The sequence below is a fragment of the Galeopterus variegatus genome, unplaced genomic scaffold, assembly GCF_000696425.1.
Source record: "Galeopterus variegatus unplaced genomic scaffold, G_variegatus-3.0.2 Scaffold312, whole genome shotgun sequence".
Classification (NCBI taxonomy): domain Eukaryota; kingdom Metazoa; phylum Chordata; class Mammalia; order Dermoptera; family Cynocephalidae; genus Galeopterus; species Galeopterus variegatus.
The window spans coordinates 85539-103942 of record NW_007726423.1 but is presented as its reverse complement, the minus strand read 5'-3'; the positions used below and the strand labels follow the sequence as shown (position 1 = coordinate 103942).

The following is an 18404-nucleotide window of genomic DNA, read 5'->3' as shown; positions in this document are numbered from 1 at the left end:
TAAATTTCATTCAGTAAAAAATTTTTATTAAGATAATAAGTTTATTAAGGTATAAGCCTATTATAAATGAAAAGTTATGTTTTTTGAGATTTCACACTCTAATGGTCCAGGTTTGCAAAAGATTATTTATCTGTTTAAAATGTATTTTTTTACTTTGGTTGCTGGTTCCTGATTGGGCTAAGGAGGGATTTCAGGCGGACAGGTAAAGAATGACCTAGCAGCCTGGATGTATGGGCTTCACTGTCCCTTCAATGTTTGGTAAACATAATAATGGGAAAGTATTTATTATAAACCATTTTTTCCCCATGTTTGTCAAATTGAGTTTCATGACTTCTTTTTGGGAAAGCTTTAAAATTTCATTTTTATATTGATTATGTTCTTTAAAACTGTATAAGAATGATCAGCATATTCTATTTAGATTAGATATCAAAAAGTAGTAAGGGAAAAATAAAAAATAACAAAAAGAAAAAAAGTAAGGGAAGAAAATGTCAGTTTTCTTCATCTTTGTTTTTATCTAAAAAAAAGGAAGAAGTTATACTTCACTGATATTTATTATATATATTTAAGTACTAAATACACATGATTTATAAATAAGTAGGTATATATTGGTGTGTCTTCACACTTTTTTTCTTATTAGGACTGCATGATTTAAAAAGCATGGAAACCATTTATGTAAATAACTACTGTATAACCGAACTTGCCATACAATTTCAGTGGTCGCTTTTTCTTTTGGTTTTGTGTTGAGAGAAGACCATATTACATATGCATTGTCATGTGCAGTAGGTTTTGCAGGGGCTTGAAAAGAATGAAGTGTGAGAGTTGAGTCATTACACATGGTAGAATAGGCTTGCCAAACTGTAAGAATATGTTGTTCTTGTATCACTTGGGTATATTTTGGGGATTCTGTCTTAATTTTTATAAGCTACAAAGCAACTTGTTATTGTTATTTAGAGGAATGTAGTAGTATGTCTTCAGTGTAGATATTTTGATTACAGCAGTGATTGATTTGATACCCATTCAGTGCAGATTTAAATAACTCCTGTGATGCTAACCCGATATTCAAGTGAAAAGGACACTTTAAGGAATCAACAAGTGACATCTCATGATAACTGATGTTCAAAGAATGTTTACAGACAAAAGCTTACTTAAATATAAGATTTGATTATCTTGAACAGTAAACAGAACCTGGAAGTTATGAATTTCATATTGTACAATGTACCTTTGTGAACAGACATTTTCTGTGTCATTGAATTATATTTGTAGCGTGGATGTCAAAATACAGAAAAAATTTAAATGTAGGACCAGACCTGAAGCTCTTCTGTTAAACATAACGTCAGTCATTTAGTTTTAGCAAAATAACATCATCTTTCAAATGGGATTAATGTCTTTAGAGTATTAATAGTTTGGTAGTTTTGTCAGAATTTGATTTATAATTTTCTCTTGATTCTGTAATAGTTTTCTACGATCTGCAAGCCTAAGTAGTTTTCTTGCATGTATATATTTAAGTACTATTATACAAATAACTTAACACTTGGACCAAGGGAGAATTTTTTTTCTTTAGAAAAGAGTTCTGAACATTTCTTAAGTTTCAGAAACAGTGAATTAAAATATGTGGTTAGACTTCCAAACCTTTGAAATCCATTCTGTTTCCTGACTTCTCATTTATCTACATTATTACAAATATGATAATTTTTTGTGTTAATTGTGGGTCACAGTACTTAAACTGGGGCTCAGTATTATCTCTATGAGAAATGTGGATTGAATTTATGATTTTAAGCTGAAATTACTACTTTACAATTGATATTGACATTGTATAGATACTGAATAATCACTTAGTTTTTTAGAGTGAAATGAACACTAAACAAAAAACATGGCCTCAAGGACATTTTATATAGCCATTTGAAGGTCAGTTCAATCTTAACAAAAAGATATGATTGATAATAATATAAGATAAATTAATGATCTCCTTAAGTTAAAAAAAGAGAAGATGTATTTTCCATTTTAAGAGGAATAACTTTCACCATTCTGTGAGAATGAATCAGTAACAGCTGAAGATCTGATCTTTGAATGTGGCAGGGTTGGAACACTTTCAAAGTAGAAATCTAGCCAATTTTCAAGAAAAATCACAATGTTTCGGTTTTGAACTTTAATGTATTTGGAACATATGCAGCAGAACATTTTCTTCTTGCTGTCTTCTGCCAAACTAATTATGAATGCCACATTAATTTTTCCCTTATGTTTGGGAAGCTCAAGTATATGGTAGAATAAAGAATTTCCTGATTCATGTGCACCAGTTTTAATGGTGGGATCAAGATGAGCGGTATTTAAGAAAGATTTTGTAATTTGCTCTTAAATGAATTATATGCAAAAATGAAAATATTTCATTCACTTAAAATTGTTTACTGAGTATGTACTATATGCCAGGCTCTATTATTAAACCTGAGTGGTATAGTGGTGAACAAGACAGATACAGCCTCTGCCCTCAGAGAGCTTATATTCTAAAGGGTTGGTGGTGGGAGATGATAGGGATTTCAGATTCATAGATGTCCTGTAGAAAATAAAATGCATAATGAGATAGTGTACCTTAGCTGAGATTGGAATGTTAACATCTGCGAAGAGAGAAGTCTAGATTTGTTTAGTAGCCCCTGAAGTTGGAAAGGCTTGGCATATTCCTGGAATAGGTTAGTGTGGAAGGAGCATAGTGATTGTGGGTGATAGGGGCTGAAGTGAGTGAGCTAGAAACCAGATTAAATGAGCCTTTTAGACAATGTAAGGAGTTTTGATTTTACTCTAATAATGCGGAGTCCTTAGTAGGCTTAAAGTGGGAATGTTGAGTGAGTTGACTTTTTTAAGTAAGATCACTCTGGTGGCTATAAATAGAAGGTACTGAAAGAGGGTGGGAGTGGAAGCAGCAAGCCAGGTAGGAGCTATTCCAGCATCTAGTCGAAAGATGATAAGTGGCTTCTATTAGGGAGATGGAGTGGGGCTAGTGAGGAGTGATTGGAGTCTGACTTTTTTAAGTAAGATCACTGGTGGCTATAAGTAGAAGGTACTGAAAGAGGGTGGGAGTGGAAGCAGCAAGCCAGGTAGGAGCTATTCCAGCATCTAGTTGAAAGATGATAAGTGGCTTCTATTAGGGAGATGGAGTGGGGCTAGTGAGGAGTGATTGGAGTGGAGATGTGTTCCTATGCTATGCTGATTGCACTTGCTGATAGATTGCATGTTTTTAAAAAAATTTTTATTGAATCAAAATTGATTATGCATATTTTTGGAGTTCAACATTGAGATATGTTGATCAAATCAATATTACTAGCATATATATTGTTACGAATCGTAATTATTCTTTATGCCCCTTGTCCGATCTCTCCCCATTCCCTTCTCCCTTCCCCCTCTAACACCCTAGATTTCTTCTCTCCTTCTGAAAGAATAATGGTTACTCTGTTGATTTGTTGCCTAGATGATCTGTCCAATGCTGAGAGGTGTGATCAGGTCCCCCAGTATTATTGTAGAGCAGATGCTTCTTCTGTCACTCTGAAATGGACTTTGTGGAGAGAGACATCCTCTTCTTTTCTTTATCTCTGCTGGTGACTCTCCTTATGTCAATGCACTACAGTGGCTGGCAGACCATCTGTGTGGTGGTTGTGGTGACTAGCCGCTTTCGTGGCAGCCATGGTTATTGTGGTGTCTGTGGTGGGCCACCCACATGGAGGTGACATTTTTGGCATGCTCCTTGGTGCTGGCAGTGTGCCTGGTTGTGGGGAGTGTCTGGTCCCTGGATCCGTGCCTTAGGTCTCCATGCAGGCCCCAAGGCACTGGTGTGGTGTGCCAGGTAGTGGGAGGGTGGTCAGGTCCCTGGCTCCATGCCTTGGTCCCTGGGTGAACCCTGAGGTGCTGGTGCAGTGTGCCCAGTTTTGAGAGGGGGGGTCTGGTCCCCTTCTCCATCACTCGGGTCCCCAGGCGGGCCCCAAGGTGCTGGCATGGTGTGCCAGGTTGTGGGGGGGGTCCAGTCCCCTTCTCCATGCCTAGGGTCCCTGGGCAGGCCCCTAGGCACTGGCATGGTGTGCCTGGTTGTGGGAGGGGGGTCTGGTCCCCTTCTCCATCCCTTGGGTCCCCAGGTGGGCCCCAAGGTGCTGGCATTGTGTTCCTGGTTGTGGGAGGGGGTTCTCTGGTCCCTGGCTCCATGCCCCAGCCCCCAGGCAGGGCCCCAAGGTGCTGGTGGTGTGCCTGGTTGTGGGCAGGGGGGGGTCTGTTCCCCTTTTCCATGTCTCGGGACTCTGGGCAGGCCCCAAGGCACTGGCATGGTGTGCCTGGTTGTGTGAGAAGGGTCTGGTCCAATTCTTCATGACTCGGGTCCCTGGTGGGCCCTGAGGTGCTGGCGTGGTGTGCCTGGTTGTGGGACAGGGGTCCTGTCCCTGGCTCTAAGCCTCAGGTCCCTGGGTGGGCCTCAAGGCGCTGGTGCAGTGTGTCTGGTTGTGGGAGTGGGGGTTCAGTCCCCAGCTGCATGTCCTGGGCCCCCAGGTGGGCCCCGAGGCACTGGCAGTATGCCTGGATGTGGGAGTGGAGGCTGGTCCACAGCTCCATGCCTCATGTCCCTGGTGGGCCCCAAGGCTCTGGTGGTGTGCCTGGGCTGGAACTAATTTTTTGTCCTTTGCTTACTTCTAAAATGGGGGAACTTCCTTTTGGAACCAGTTCTTGAGCTGTGTGCTTGAGTTAAATTGCTGCTTTGCTGCTGTTTCCCTAGGAAAGGCTTTTTGTGCAGCTCAGGGTTTGATAGTTGACTTTATAGGTACTTCTGGCTCTCCAGAGACCTGGTTCACCTGGGTTGTGTAGAAACTGATCTGGGCCTGAGTTTTTTCATGAAACCGCAACCTATGCAATTCTGTATTCCTGACCAGTCTCCTCTGAGTGGTCCTGCACTGATTGGGGGGCAGATCGGCTGTCCTTGCTGTGTCCCAGTGTTCTCCAGGTAGGCCTGTTTCCCCCACCACCTGTGCTCCAAACACTTCCCATGGGACTGGCTGGTCCCTTGAGATGACTCACTGGACTCTGAATGGCTCCCCTTTTAGAGCTAGTTGTGGCTCCTCACTCCTGTTTGTGTCCATGGGAACACTATTAGTGGTCTTGCTGTCCTGGGGACACCAAGGCTCTCTTCTCCCCTGCCGCCTCCAAGTAACTCCATCTGAAGGGCACAGCTGCAGCTTCTGCCGGCTCCTGCTCCACACGCCTGCTCAGTGGCTGGAAACATGGCCGGAAACACTCAGAGCAGTTTTTTCTTTCTCTCATCATGGTTTCTCCTGCCTTCATGATCTTTGTAGGTCTCTCCTCCTCTTCCCCTGAGCTCAAGCGGCCCCAGCTTGCCTGATGTTACTTTTTTACAGTTGTAAATTGGTTGATTTGTGGGAGACAGTGATGCTAGGGACCGTCTATTCCACTATCTTGATTGGAACTCTCTCACATTACATGTTTTTATACTTAAGCATCTGGGATTCTGAAAATTAAATTCTTTGGAACATCATAGTGTGATGTGGACTCTGCAAATCTTGATAATGTCAAATATTACTAAAAAAACTTTAAAAAAATGTTTAGGGAAGACAGCGTATCTCCTTTTGCTTCTCTTTGCTATACGGCATAAAGTATACTCTGTTGGGAAAAAAGTTCAGTGAGTAACTTCAAGTTCTTTCAGATTGCTCTAATTACTTTAAAACTTATACTACATAAGGATATGAGAAAAATAAAGCCCCTTTACATATGTAGTTGAAAGTTTAGTTATTTTTAATGAGGAAAAGAATTAATTACTACATGATGTAAATAAAATTTATGTGTTTAAGTTTTTGGTTTTATTTAATTAGTATATTTATTGGAATTTTTTTTTCCTAGTCATATTGTCCTAATGCTTGCAGATGATATGGCATGCAATCCTAGAAATCCTAAACCAGCTACAGTGTTTAGTCACAAGAATATGGAATTAAATGTGTATGGAGATGATGTGGAAGTGGATTATAGAAGCTATGAGGTAAACTGTTTAATCTAGCAACATTTCTGAAATGTCATTGTTACTTTTAAACTCTAAAATAGTGATAGAATAAAATTGTCTTACTGTTTTTCTTTAAAATTAGTACATAATTGTCACTGAAGCCTTGATATAACTCTGTGTCTGGAGTTTGTATTAAAGAAACAGTATATGAGTAAAACTGTTAAAACATGAATACTTCATACATGTATCTAAGATAGAAAAACTTTATACTGGTTTCTATGTTAGAGTATTTTAATGATATTTCATGGATCAACTTTCTTTTACGGTAAGTGTATTGTTTGTTTTTCACATTGATCTAAAATTTTAAGTTTAGTATTTTTAGTAAATAATTGTGGAAAAATTATAATGACTAACAAAAACCTGTATTTCATATGCTTCCAGTGTTTTTATATGCTTTGAAACTTCATTTTAAATTTAATAGATTGTGAATATGTTTAAAATTTAAAGACTTCCTTCATGAATCTTCCTGGATATTCCCTCCCCTTTTACCAAGACTACCAAAAATGAGACACAATTTCCTGTGTTCCTAGACCTCTTGAAGCAATTTTAAAAGCATATCTATTTCCTCCTAGGCTGTAAGTTCCTTGAGGACATGTCTTATATCTTATGTATCTTATACATACATAGCAAGTACCTATAGCCTGTTGTAGGCACTCAGAAATGTTCAATGAATTAAATGTGTATGAATGTTTGACTTTTTACTTGTTTATTTAGTCATCTTAAAATGTAGTCCAAATTTTTCCCTTCCTTGTTAGCCAAACAGAAGTCCTATTAAAAGTTAGCATTTTGCCATCTTCTAGGAAAAATGTAAATTAAACAGCTTATGTGTATGCATGCATACACATGTATCCATACACATTTACACATGCATTATCCAGGGAAAAGTCAAACAAGAAAGCTGGATATGTATAATATATGACTTAGCTTTTAACTTAAATTAGTATTTTACTCTCTGTCATTTTAAATGTGTCTTCAGAGAATTCCAGAGGGCTAGAAATTCCAGATTGGGAAGTCTGGTTGAAAGTGTTATGAATTTTTAACATGTTAAAGATACCCCTAATGGAATCTAAGTAACAAAATGCATTCAAAAACTAAAAATGCATAATTTGCGGGGATTATTTATGGAACTATTCTCTTTCATGGTTAATCTATGATTGACTAAGTAGTTATGCAGATTAGCTGTGATAATGTAGCTGAATTTATTTACAATTCTTATGTTTTGTATCTTCCCAAAGAATTGCCAGTGCAGCCGGCCCGGTGGCGCACTGCTACAGTGCGCTGCTTGGGAGTGTGGCGGAGCTCCCGCCGAGGGTTCGGATCCCACATACAGACCGGCCGCTCACTGGCTAAGCAAGGGGCAGGCGCAACACCGAGGGGTGCGATCCTGTTGCCGGTCCCGGTCCGGTACGGGCGTGACACTGAGGGTTGCGATCCGTTGCCGGACCCGGAAAAAGACAAAAAAGGGAATTGCCAGTGCAGCCGGCCCGGTGGCGCACTGCTACAGTGCGCTGCTGGGGAGTGTGGCGGAGCTCCCGCCGAGGGTTCGGATCCCACATACAGACCGGCCGCTCACTGGCTAAGCAAGGGGCAGGCGCAACACCGAGGGGTGCGATCCTGTTGCCGGTCCCGGTCCGGTACGGGCGTGACACTGAGGGTTGCGATCCGTTGCCGGACACGGAAAAAGACAAAAAAGGAAAAAAAAAAAAAAGAATTGCCAGTGCAGACAAATTAATAATGTGTAACCTATAGGGTAATTTTTAAAGACAATACTTTGCATAGCATTTGAAGTTTTAAATTTAGAATTAACTTATTTTTCTCCAAAGTAGATTTTCTCTGTTAGTTTTTAGCATTTTTTTTTTATAGAAGCAAAATTACTTGATGGTATATATTTAAATGAATATGTTTTAATTGAGTTAAAATTACTGTGTTTCATTTTCAGTTTATGCTGAGTAGTACATAGAGAAAGAAGAAAGAATGTTTTTGAAAGTAAAAAATAATTTGTTAAGTTTCCCCAGGTTCTATTTAATCTGATTTCTCTTATTTTTTTTCAGGTAACTGTGGAGAATTTCTTACGGGTATTAACTGGAAGGATCCCACCTAGTACTCCTAGGTCAAAACGTCTTCTTTCTGATGATAGGAGCAATATTCTTATTTATATGACAGGTAATTTCAGAATTCAGAGATTTCATAGTAGAATATATTAAAACTTTTCAAAAAGAAATCTAAATGGAAAGAAATTTAAACACATTAAATGATTTTTGGTAAAATATAGTAGTTTATTTGTCATGTAGTTCTATTTTCCCATGATACAGAACTTCTTGAAATGATAGTTGAAAACAGTATAACATTTTCTGCTGTTCCTTATTTTCTTATCTCTATTTTTTTTTAACTGTAGCCCTGGTAAAATTTATCACCTTTTACTTAATATCCTGTTATAGTATCCCTCTCTTCAATTTTGTTTGCCTGTTAATCATTCTACTAAAGTGTTTAATAGAAATTGTAAATTTATCCCTCCTTTGCTTAAAACTTTATAATGGTTTCCCAAGGATTGAATCTCAAATATTAGTGTGCATAAGTATTACCTGCATGCAGGCGCTTAGTCTCTTTATCCTAAAATTCTTACTCAGTTTTGGTCCAGGGTAGAGTTCTTCAAATTGCATTGTGAGCATACTCCCCAGTTATGAGATGTATTAATCTTTTGACTATACTTTGAGGAATACTGGAAAGAAAGCTCTCCATAATATAATGTAGTTATAATGTATAGTATACAGATTTACATATGTATAACTTATAGTTTAGTTATATTATTATTTACTTAATTTCAGTCTTGGTTCTTATACTTTTTCTAATTCCCTTCCAAGCACTTGACTGTTCTGTCCTTCAGACATTGCTTAAGCTGTTGTTTCTGCTTATGATGCCCTCTCAATCTGCTTTGCCTATCTGATTATTCCTTATCTTTTTAGTGTTAGTTCAGGAGTCACTTCCTTCAGTGATATTCTTTCTAAGCCTGTGGTGTCCTATGTCTCCAATTACCTGAGACAAGTGCTAGTTTACACCTGTTGTTCCAGTGTAATTATTAACAGCTCCTCCTCTCTTCTTCAGAAGTGCCTGGTATAGTGCCTGGTATGAATAATAGATTTTGTAATTGCCCTACCCAAAGACACTTTTCATCTTCTTGGCTGGTGTGGGTTCTCTTTTTTTCACTCCCATATTAATCTTTAGTTTCTATCATAGCATTTAACTGATTATTACATTCTTGTATGGGTATCTATTGCTATACTATATTCCAAGCTGTCCTTGATTATATGTTTTTCATCTTTTTATCACCAGTGCCTATCTTAAAATAGTATTCAGTAAATATAAATATTGATCAAAAGATTTTCATTAGATTTTTCAGAGGGCATTCCATTCAACCAATGATAAAACAGGCGCAGAATGTTTTTTAAATGTCACATAGCAGGACAGTTAATGACCCTTGCTTGGTGCCTTTTCTTTATCATGTTGCATTTATTTACAACTTTTTAAACTCAATAAGCTTATAAACTTTGTAAGTTAACTCAGTAAAGTTAATGAAATCAGGAAAATTTTTATTTTACTTTATCTGAACATTAAAAGAAAATTTCAAGCTTTTGTGGTAAATGAGATGAAGTATAGTTTTGTAGCTTAGTTTTATTTGATGTACTAAACTAAATTGTTTAAAAATTTTTCCCCTTGATTCTGTTGGTTGTCTTTCAGGATAACTCTAGGCATGGAAGAAATTCTAGTAGTTTAAGACAGGGTTTAATAAACTGTGACCTCTGAACTGGCTGCCTGCTTTGGAAATAAAGTTTTGTTGGAACACAGTTGCATCTGTTTGTTTACATATTGTCTGTGGCTGCTTTCACACTATAATGGCAGAGTCCAGTAGTTGTGACAGAGACCACATGGCTCACAAACCTAAAACATTTACTACTGATCCTTTACAGAAAATGGTTGCCAACCTCTGTAAGAGAATAAGAGGGCTGATAATTATGATAATATGATAGTACAGATGATAATAGCTAATATTTTTTGAGACTTACTATATGTAATGCAATATTCTAAATCATTTTGTGATTAACTCATGTCATCCTCAAGCAGCCTGGTGATGTAAGTGCTCATGTTCAGGGCTACCACATCTGGTGGCTTGTTGCACAAAATATCTGGCCAGGGTTACGTAGGAGCTAAAATCTAGTATGTGTTTACAATTCCTGAGCTGTGTGTCCTACCACAGGTTATGTCTAATGGGTGGGAGGAATATTTTTTTCCCCTATATAGGCATAGTCACTAACCATTTTTGAGCTTGCTGAGCTGTATATATCCAGAGGGGGGCACTAAAATAGACAATTTTTTCTACTTTGATGCCCAATGGAAGATACCTTTTAAAAATCTGCACAAAAAAGAGCTGTATAAGCAAGTTAATTATGGTATTTTTCATTTTACAGATGAGGAAACTGAGGCATAGAAAGATTAAGTTATTTGCCCAACATAACACAGTAAATGGCATAGCTAGTGTTTGAATCCAGACAGACTAGCTCTAACCTGCATACTAAATGTCACAGTCTCTGGTCAGCTGTCATGGGACTGTTGTGGTCAATTATAGTAAAAACATCTATTTTTAGGTGAGAACTGCCCTTCCTGGTAGTAATAGCATTCTAAGTATACACAGTGAATAGTATACCATGGGATTAGGTAGTCTTAAGCTCTTTTTCTGCCAAAAATGTTTGCCTGTTGTTTGAAAATTTGTGCATGGAAACTCATTTCTGATATAATAATGGAACCAATGGAGCCAGTAGAAGAGTATATATGTGGGTTTCTGGGATTGAATGATACAAAAACTATTTAATATATTGTATCTACTATTTTTTGCAGTCTATTATTATTCTCTTTGTAATTGATATAATAGAAAATTAAATTTATTTGTTTTCACAGTACATATTTTAGAGTATAAAATAACAAGTAATTAAAATATTGCAATGAATGAAGTAAATGTGTATATCTGGATGTATGCAGTTTGCATTTTTTAAAAAAGTATCTCGTTGATCTTTTTGACTCTTCCTACAAGGACATGGTGGAAATGGTTTCTTGAAATTTCAAGATTCTGAAGAAATTACCAACATAGAACTTGCAGATGCTTTTGAACAAATGTGGCAGAAACGGCGGTAATTAGCAATTGACTTCTTTTCATAATATGTTAATACCTAATTTTTCCATGGTTAGTAGATTTGTAGTTTTTATTTTATTATATAAGATTTTAACTTATTTTAAAATCATTTCTTCTACTCAAAAATTCGGGGTTATTAGATAACATGAAAAAAGTTAAGCTTTTAAGATCACATTTCTTATTATTTAGCATCCTTTTTGGAGGAATTAAAAGTCTCTCCAACCAAGTTCCCTATTATTAATGGAGATTATGAACATCTGTTTATTTTCCAAATTGTACCTATTCTTAACTTTCTAGCACATTCTCTGGCCCCTGCTGTGATAGCAATATATTGCTGCTTCTTTGGAAAAACGTTGCTGAAATTATGATTAGCATAAAATTTGTAACTTGACTCACATTCACAGTGTTATATTGTTAGTATCCTTTGTAAGCATCCCTTTAGTTGGAATTTGTCATGTTTATGAACTTAAGTGAATTTAAAGTTCAATAGCACTGCTTTTAACTGGATTACCCTCAGTAAACACTATGGGTTACCTTCTACACGTATGGCACAAAGGGGAATGTGATGCTTATTCTGCCTTCAAAGTGTTTAAATCTAGTGGAAAAGAGAAATAGGTAGTACAAAATAAATATTATAAATGTGGAAATATAAGCATAAGCAGAATGTATGGAAGTATTAAGGAGGAAGCTTTTACTAGGGAGTGGTTATGTCTTATTCATAGCTTATGTTTATTGAATGCATACTAGACACTAGATACTGTTTTATATGTGTTGTCTCATCTAATTTTAACATAACAACTCTATGAAGTAGATACTATTATTCCCATTTTTACAAATGAGTAAACTGAAGTGCAGATAGATTAAGTAAGTTGCCAAACTTTACATAGCCAGTAATGCCAGAGCTAGGATTTATGCCCAAGTGGTCTGTTCCCAGAGCTCACTCTCTTAATTGTTTTTCTGTACTGTATCTCATAACTTTAGATGTCTCTGATCCTTAGGGGCCTCCACAGATTTTTGTCTCAGAATAAGTGTGTCATATTAATTGTGCCTTCCATCACCCTCTTAGCCATTATGGTTCAAGATTTTACGCTTTCTTTTCTAGGGGCAGTGTTAGCTGTTTACCTAGACCCAGAAAACATATCTCATTCCTACGTTTACCTTTACCAGCTAGCCAGATTATTGTAAAATAGAGATCTGATTATGTTATTCTTTCACTTAAAAACAAAACAAGTTTTCCTTAGTCTTATAGGATAAGATCCAGACTTCTTATGGGATCCTTTACAAATTGACCCTACCAGACCTTTTGAAATGAATTTCTCTCCATTCTCCGAAATTTACTCTAAACCTTAGCCACATAGAACTATTCCCAAACATTTGTACTTTTTCAGATTAGATGCTTTTTCCTCTGCTGGAATGGGCTCTTCCTTTCTCTGTTTGATAAAATAGCTCTCACCAGGCATCACCTTTCTCTGACTTGCTTTTCTTTGTAGTTCCCTCTATTGCTTTCTCATTGCTCAGAGAGCAATTTGACTTTGTTAGACTCTAAGCTGTAGAAGGGCAGGATTCATTGTATCGCCAGCACAGTGACATTGTAGGCTCTCAATATATACTTGTAATATTTATCACATTCCAATTTACTTATTTATTTATGTGTCTTCCTTCCAGTTAAATTTTAAGCTGTTTGAGTATAGTTTCTAAGTCATATACACATGCATGTGTGTGTGTGTGTGTGTGTGTATGTGTGTGTTTCTGAACCTACTTTAGTTTCTAGGACAGTGTGGGTGCCAGATAAGTGTTTGTTGAATTGAATATTCATTTGGATTCTGAATCATGTGGCATAGACAAAGGAGGGGGAAAGAATTCGGTCGGCAGCTGCTTTGTGGCACAACCACAACTTCCTGTTGGGGTGGTTTCCTTGGACAGAATTATACCTGTAGCTCTTCTAATGTCAAATTTCTATTGGAAGTTCTACTGAAAACTCCAAATTTTTAGCTAAGGAAATGACTAAAATATGTTTTAAACATCTTGTGTTAAGGAAATATAGAAATATTACTCATTGTATGGTTAACAGCATGATTCATGTTAAAGATATGATCACTTTTCTTTCAGTTACAATGAGCTACTCTTTATTATTGATACTTGTCAAGGAGCATCCATGTATGAGCGATTTTATTCACCTAACATAATGGCTCTAGCTAGTAGCCAAGTGGGAGAAGATTCCCTCTCGGTAGGTGCGTTTTCCCCATTTGTGAACTGCAGTGTCTTTGGAATGTATAGCTATTTCTGAAGTCACTTATATGTTTTATGAATGTATTTGTTATTTCTTATTCTTAGACTTTTAAAAATATTAGAAGGAAATTTTGATATATTTTAAACATTTTGTTATCATCATGATATGAGATCTATACTTTTTTTTTCTTTTCATAGCATCAACCTGATCCTGCAATTGGAGTCCATCTTATGGATAGATACACATTTTATGTCTTGGAATTTTTGGAAGAAATTAATCCAGCTAGCCAAACTAATATGAATGACCTTGTAAGTATTGGCTTGATATGATTATAGCACATAGATATGCTAATCTTAATGTAATAAATGAAATTTACTATTCTCTGTACTCCTAGGGAATACTGTTTCATATGTTGAATTATGGCCTTTTAAACTGTTTTGAATTTACTTTTATTTTAGTATCTTTCTTTACTACAAGAGGCCTAAAGCTTTAGCTATTCCCCCATCTATGACTGAGGTACTTTCCTGTTTTAATTCATTTGCTTGTTCTCTTTTCCCTATCAGAAATGTACTTTTTTAAAGATTCACCTTTTGAAATTCTACCTATTTTTCAGGGCTCCTCCAGGAAGTCTTCCCAAATTCTTTCCTGTTGGAGTTTATCTTATCTTTTTAGAGCCTCCATAAAACTTTGTGTTTTGTAACACTTATTACAGTCTGTCTTTTATTTTCCTTACTATTTGAGTGTAAGTCTTTCCCATTTAATAGGAAGCTCCTTGAAGAGAGGGACTTTTTCTTACATATTTTTGTGTGCCTACAACTTTTAGTATAGTCTTTTGACATGGCTTGTTGAATTTAGTAAAAAAAAATTATTTCTGAGTTTTCTGTGCTGATTGTATCTTCTCAATTAAATCTAACTTGAAATTGCTGTTGAAAGTAAGTATAATAAAAAGTTTGAGACAATTCTATACTGGATAATTACTGTGTGTCAACGCTGTTCACTCTTTTTTTCCATTAATTTATATCTTGTTCATTCATTCATAAATATTTCTTGAATGCTTGCTAAGTGCCATGCACTGGCTATACCGTTAAGAAAGGGATGGGCACTGTTCCTGCCTTCATGGAGCTTAGGAATGAAGGGAAGTCTGAATACACTCTTCAGCCAAGCATCTTTGCATTGATCTCTTTTACTATACAGAGACCTTTTAGGTAAGCATACATTTATTATAGGGGTTCTACTGCAAAATTCTGAAAACCAGTGCTATAGGTCAAATTTGATAGAACTACTTACTAACTTCATTTTGAAGATTGTATATTTTGATGATTATTAAATCTTGATATCAATATGAATATTAAAACAAAACTTCTGTAATGCTGCTTTAACTGTAAGAATATTATAGTCCCCTAAATTCCAATAAAAAGTTTACTCTCATTTTTGGATTGTACATTGTATATTTTATGTAATGAATGACATGCTGCCTTATAAGTTTAAAAAATATGTATCTCACACTCTAAATGTTCTTACTTCTTCCATTGAAATTATACGTTAAAAAACTGAGGAAACATGTTTTTTATTGCTCACAATTGTTAGTTTTTAGTAAACATTCCTCACTGATACCTCATCTTGGCCCCCAACATCCCTTTTTAAAATTTAATGATAACTATTTTAATCTTACTCAATAAAAATGATCCATTTTCTTGCAGTTTACTAATAGTTATTTTACAGATCTCTAGACCAATAGTGTAATAATACTTATTTTCTATTGGATTATGTGTACATAGTAAAATTTGCTGAGTATCAGCTGTAGTCATAGTACTATATTAGGTGCTTCAGGAGCAGCAAAATTAGAAGACATGGTGCTTAGCTCTTTAAAAATTTATAGTGTCATTGGTAATAGTTGAAGGGAACATTTATAGCTTGTTACCTGTTATATGAAGTCTCTGAATCCTCTAACAAATGTTCTTTCCTCTGTGAATGTGTAAATCTTGTCATATACCTTTACTATACTTTTAGTATTGCACTTATTGTTTATATTTGTGATGTTCCCTCCAGGCTTTGAGCTTCTTAAATAAGAGGTGTAAGGCCTATCTTTATGTATCACAGAACTTAATTATAATACCTGATGTATTTGTAGATGCTCATTAAATATTTACTGAATGAATGGAAGGATATGACAATAATGCACATTTGTATGGTTTCTTTAAACATAGTGGGATAATTAACATTTTTTTCTTAAAAGAGGTAAGTATTTAGGTTTGAAGGAAGAGAAGAAGTTTAGCATACTCTAGGGACATGGAATACCTGCAGAGGCACAGAAGTTGAAATAACAGATGATCCTTGTCTTTGATAATAAACATATGGCCTGGCTAGAGTTGGATGTTCTGGAAGATGATTACTGAAAATTAAATTGAGTAATGCGGGACCTGAGGGTCATTGTGTTGCATTGTGTGAGTGTGAATGTTTGATATGACAAAGCATCTTGAAGAAGGATTCTTCATAATAAGTGGAAGTATGTTTGTTTACCAGCAAAGAAGAAGATAGTGCTTATTCAGTGTTTTCCAAGCCCTTTTGACTATGTTTTTTCTGTTTTCTTCTGTTGGTACTTAATAATACCCATCAAGTTGCTCACACAAAACTGCCCAAGAGGACTTCAACATGCCTGGGACTTCAATCTTATCTCTGCTTACTTTATCATTTACTGTGTTTCTTCAGCCTTTCATCTGTTGTGTCCTTCCTATTTGGCATTTTACTTTTTTTCCCTCTCTGCTTCTTAATTTATATCCTGATCTCCTTTGTGTTTTCTTGTACTGCTTTCCTGAACAGGGCAGGCAAGGACTGTTAGCGATGTGATGTTAGGTAAATTACTTAATCCCTTTTGAACCTTAGTTTGAAGTGGAGATATAACTTGTATATACCTCAGAGTTACTGGTAGGCTTAAATAAGAATATCTGCAAATTACTCAGCACAGTGTTGGAACACTATGTTTCATAAATTGTAGCTGCTCTGCTCTTCCCCACCTCGCTCCCTTCATGATGGTGATTACCTATGCAGATAGCCTTGTTTCCACAGGAGGGCAGGTGCTGTGAGCCTGGGCCCTTACTGGCAGGCCTGTAATTGTTTTCTTCATATATCCTGTGCATCAGCCAAACTAGCTTGTTTGCTTTACACGTCTCTGCAACTGCACCTTTATTAGAAATTTCTTATTTCCCATCTGTAAATCCTGCTTTTCCTTCAAAAAATAGCTTAAATGCCACTTTCTCTTTTTTCCATCCTCAAATTATAAGAAGTTTATTTTTGTCTGAAGTGGAACCTGCGATCTTTTTTTTTTTGTTATTGTTCTGTTTATTCATCTCTAACTAGACTGAAAAGCCTTAAGGACAGGACCGTGTCTTATCAATCTGTATATCCTCTATGGATGGTAAGAGTGTGAACTGTATGTAATAGACACTTTTTATGTTTTGCTGAGTGAATGGATATGTGTCTGTCCTTGGTAATTCACTGATTTGGGAAGTCAGGGATAAGATTAACACAAAAAGTATTGTGACATCTGTGTAGTGGTGAAGTTGTGGTTTTCAGACTGTATTCTTTGAAACTCTAGAGTGTCTGTGGAGGTGCCTTGCATTTATTTTCATGATTGATAAACTAAGGAAGTTATTTGATTTGTAAAATGGTACCTAGGTACCATTTACAGCAGAGCGCAAGGGGGAGGCTATGCTTCAACTTCCTGCAATCTGGAGCAGCTTCACCTTAATGTTTTTCACATATTGTACCACCATGTAATATTTTATTTGAATTTAAAGTTCATATAAATCAAGGATCATGATTACAAGATGTTTAGAAACTGCTCTGGTAGAGTACTCCACTGAGATGGATATAGATGCAGTAAAAAGCAATTCTGTTGTCACAGTGTTGAGTGTGAGTTCTTGGTGGACCTAAGGGTTCAAAATACACTTTGTAGCATATGATTCAAGAAAGTGAAGTTTTTTCCTTTCTATGGCCAGCTGGCTTTTTATCACTGTTCAAATGTTTGTTAAGTTTTTTTAGAATGCCAAGCATTATAATAGGAATGAAACTTTAATCTTTAGAACTACTAGCTCCTTTAGGTTGCAAGAGCTTAAAAATACATTATAATCTACTATATTGTGTCAGTTGTTTCATTAGATTTAACAAAAGTTGTTTGTATATGTATGCATATGTGTATTTTTTTTTTTTTCCAGTTTCAGGTATGTCCCAAAAGTCTGTGTGTGTCTACTCCTGGACATCGCACTGATCTTTTTCAGAGGAATCCTAAAAATGTCCTGATAACTGATTTCTTTGGAAGTGTACGGAAAGTGGAAATTACAACAGAGACTATTAGTTTGCAACAGGATTCAGAAATCATGGAAAGCAGGTATTCATCTTCAACTGTTATTTGAATGGAATATTATAGTCTCACAACTTATAAGTTTTTACGTAGCATTATATTAAGAGATGAAATTTGGTGTTTGTAAGTAAAGTTATATATTTCTACCCAGTCTTTTTGTAAAAATCTATGCAAAATCTACAAGTATTAGTGGGAAGCTGAGATCATGATTAGGATTATGTTAGAGCTCCACAATGCAATGTTGGTTAGTAGTACAATTGGGCACATGCTAGAAAGGCCTCAAACTTTCCTTGTAAATGGCTGTCTCAGAGCCACACTTTTCTGTTGAGGCTCTTGGTAATTCATTAGGGAAATAAATGAGAGAGGCATAAGCCAGGTACTCCCTTCTTGGGGAGTGAGTTATATGTGAGTGAGTAGAAAGTGTACATGCATATTTGTGAGAGAGAAATTGAGAGAAATTGGTTGACTTTGGATATGTGAATTTTAGAAATATTTATAATGTTCTCTTTTTTCCCCTGTAATCATTTTTATTTTTTAATTTTTTTTATTTTGTCAATATACACTGTATATGATTATTATGGCCCATCACCGACACCTC

General features: G+C 36.2%; 1 protein-coding gene across 1 annotated transcript in view; it reads left to right on the top strand.

The window, feature by feature from the left end:
• The window catches only part of PIGK (phosphatidylinositol glycan anchor biosynthesis, class K), a 123001-nt gene that overhangs the window by 24785 nt on the left and 79812 nt on the right, over positions 1-18404 (top strand). The window contains exons 4-9 of the mRNA XM_008567343.1: positions 5878-6013; positions 8086-8197; positions 11118-11214; positions 13326-13443; positions 13644-13754; positions 17661-17833. Coding sequence (XP_008565565.1) covers positions 5878-6013; positions 8086-8197; positions 11118-11214; positions 13326-13443; positions 13644-13754; positions 17661-17833 — 747 coding nt within the window. The remainder of the gene's footprint in view (positions 1-5877; positions 6014-8085; positions 8198-11117; positions 11215-13325; positions 13444-13643; positions 13755-17660; positions 17834-18404) is intronic.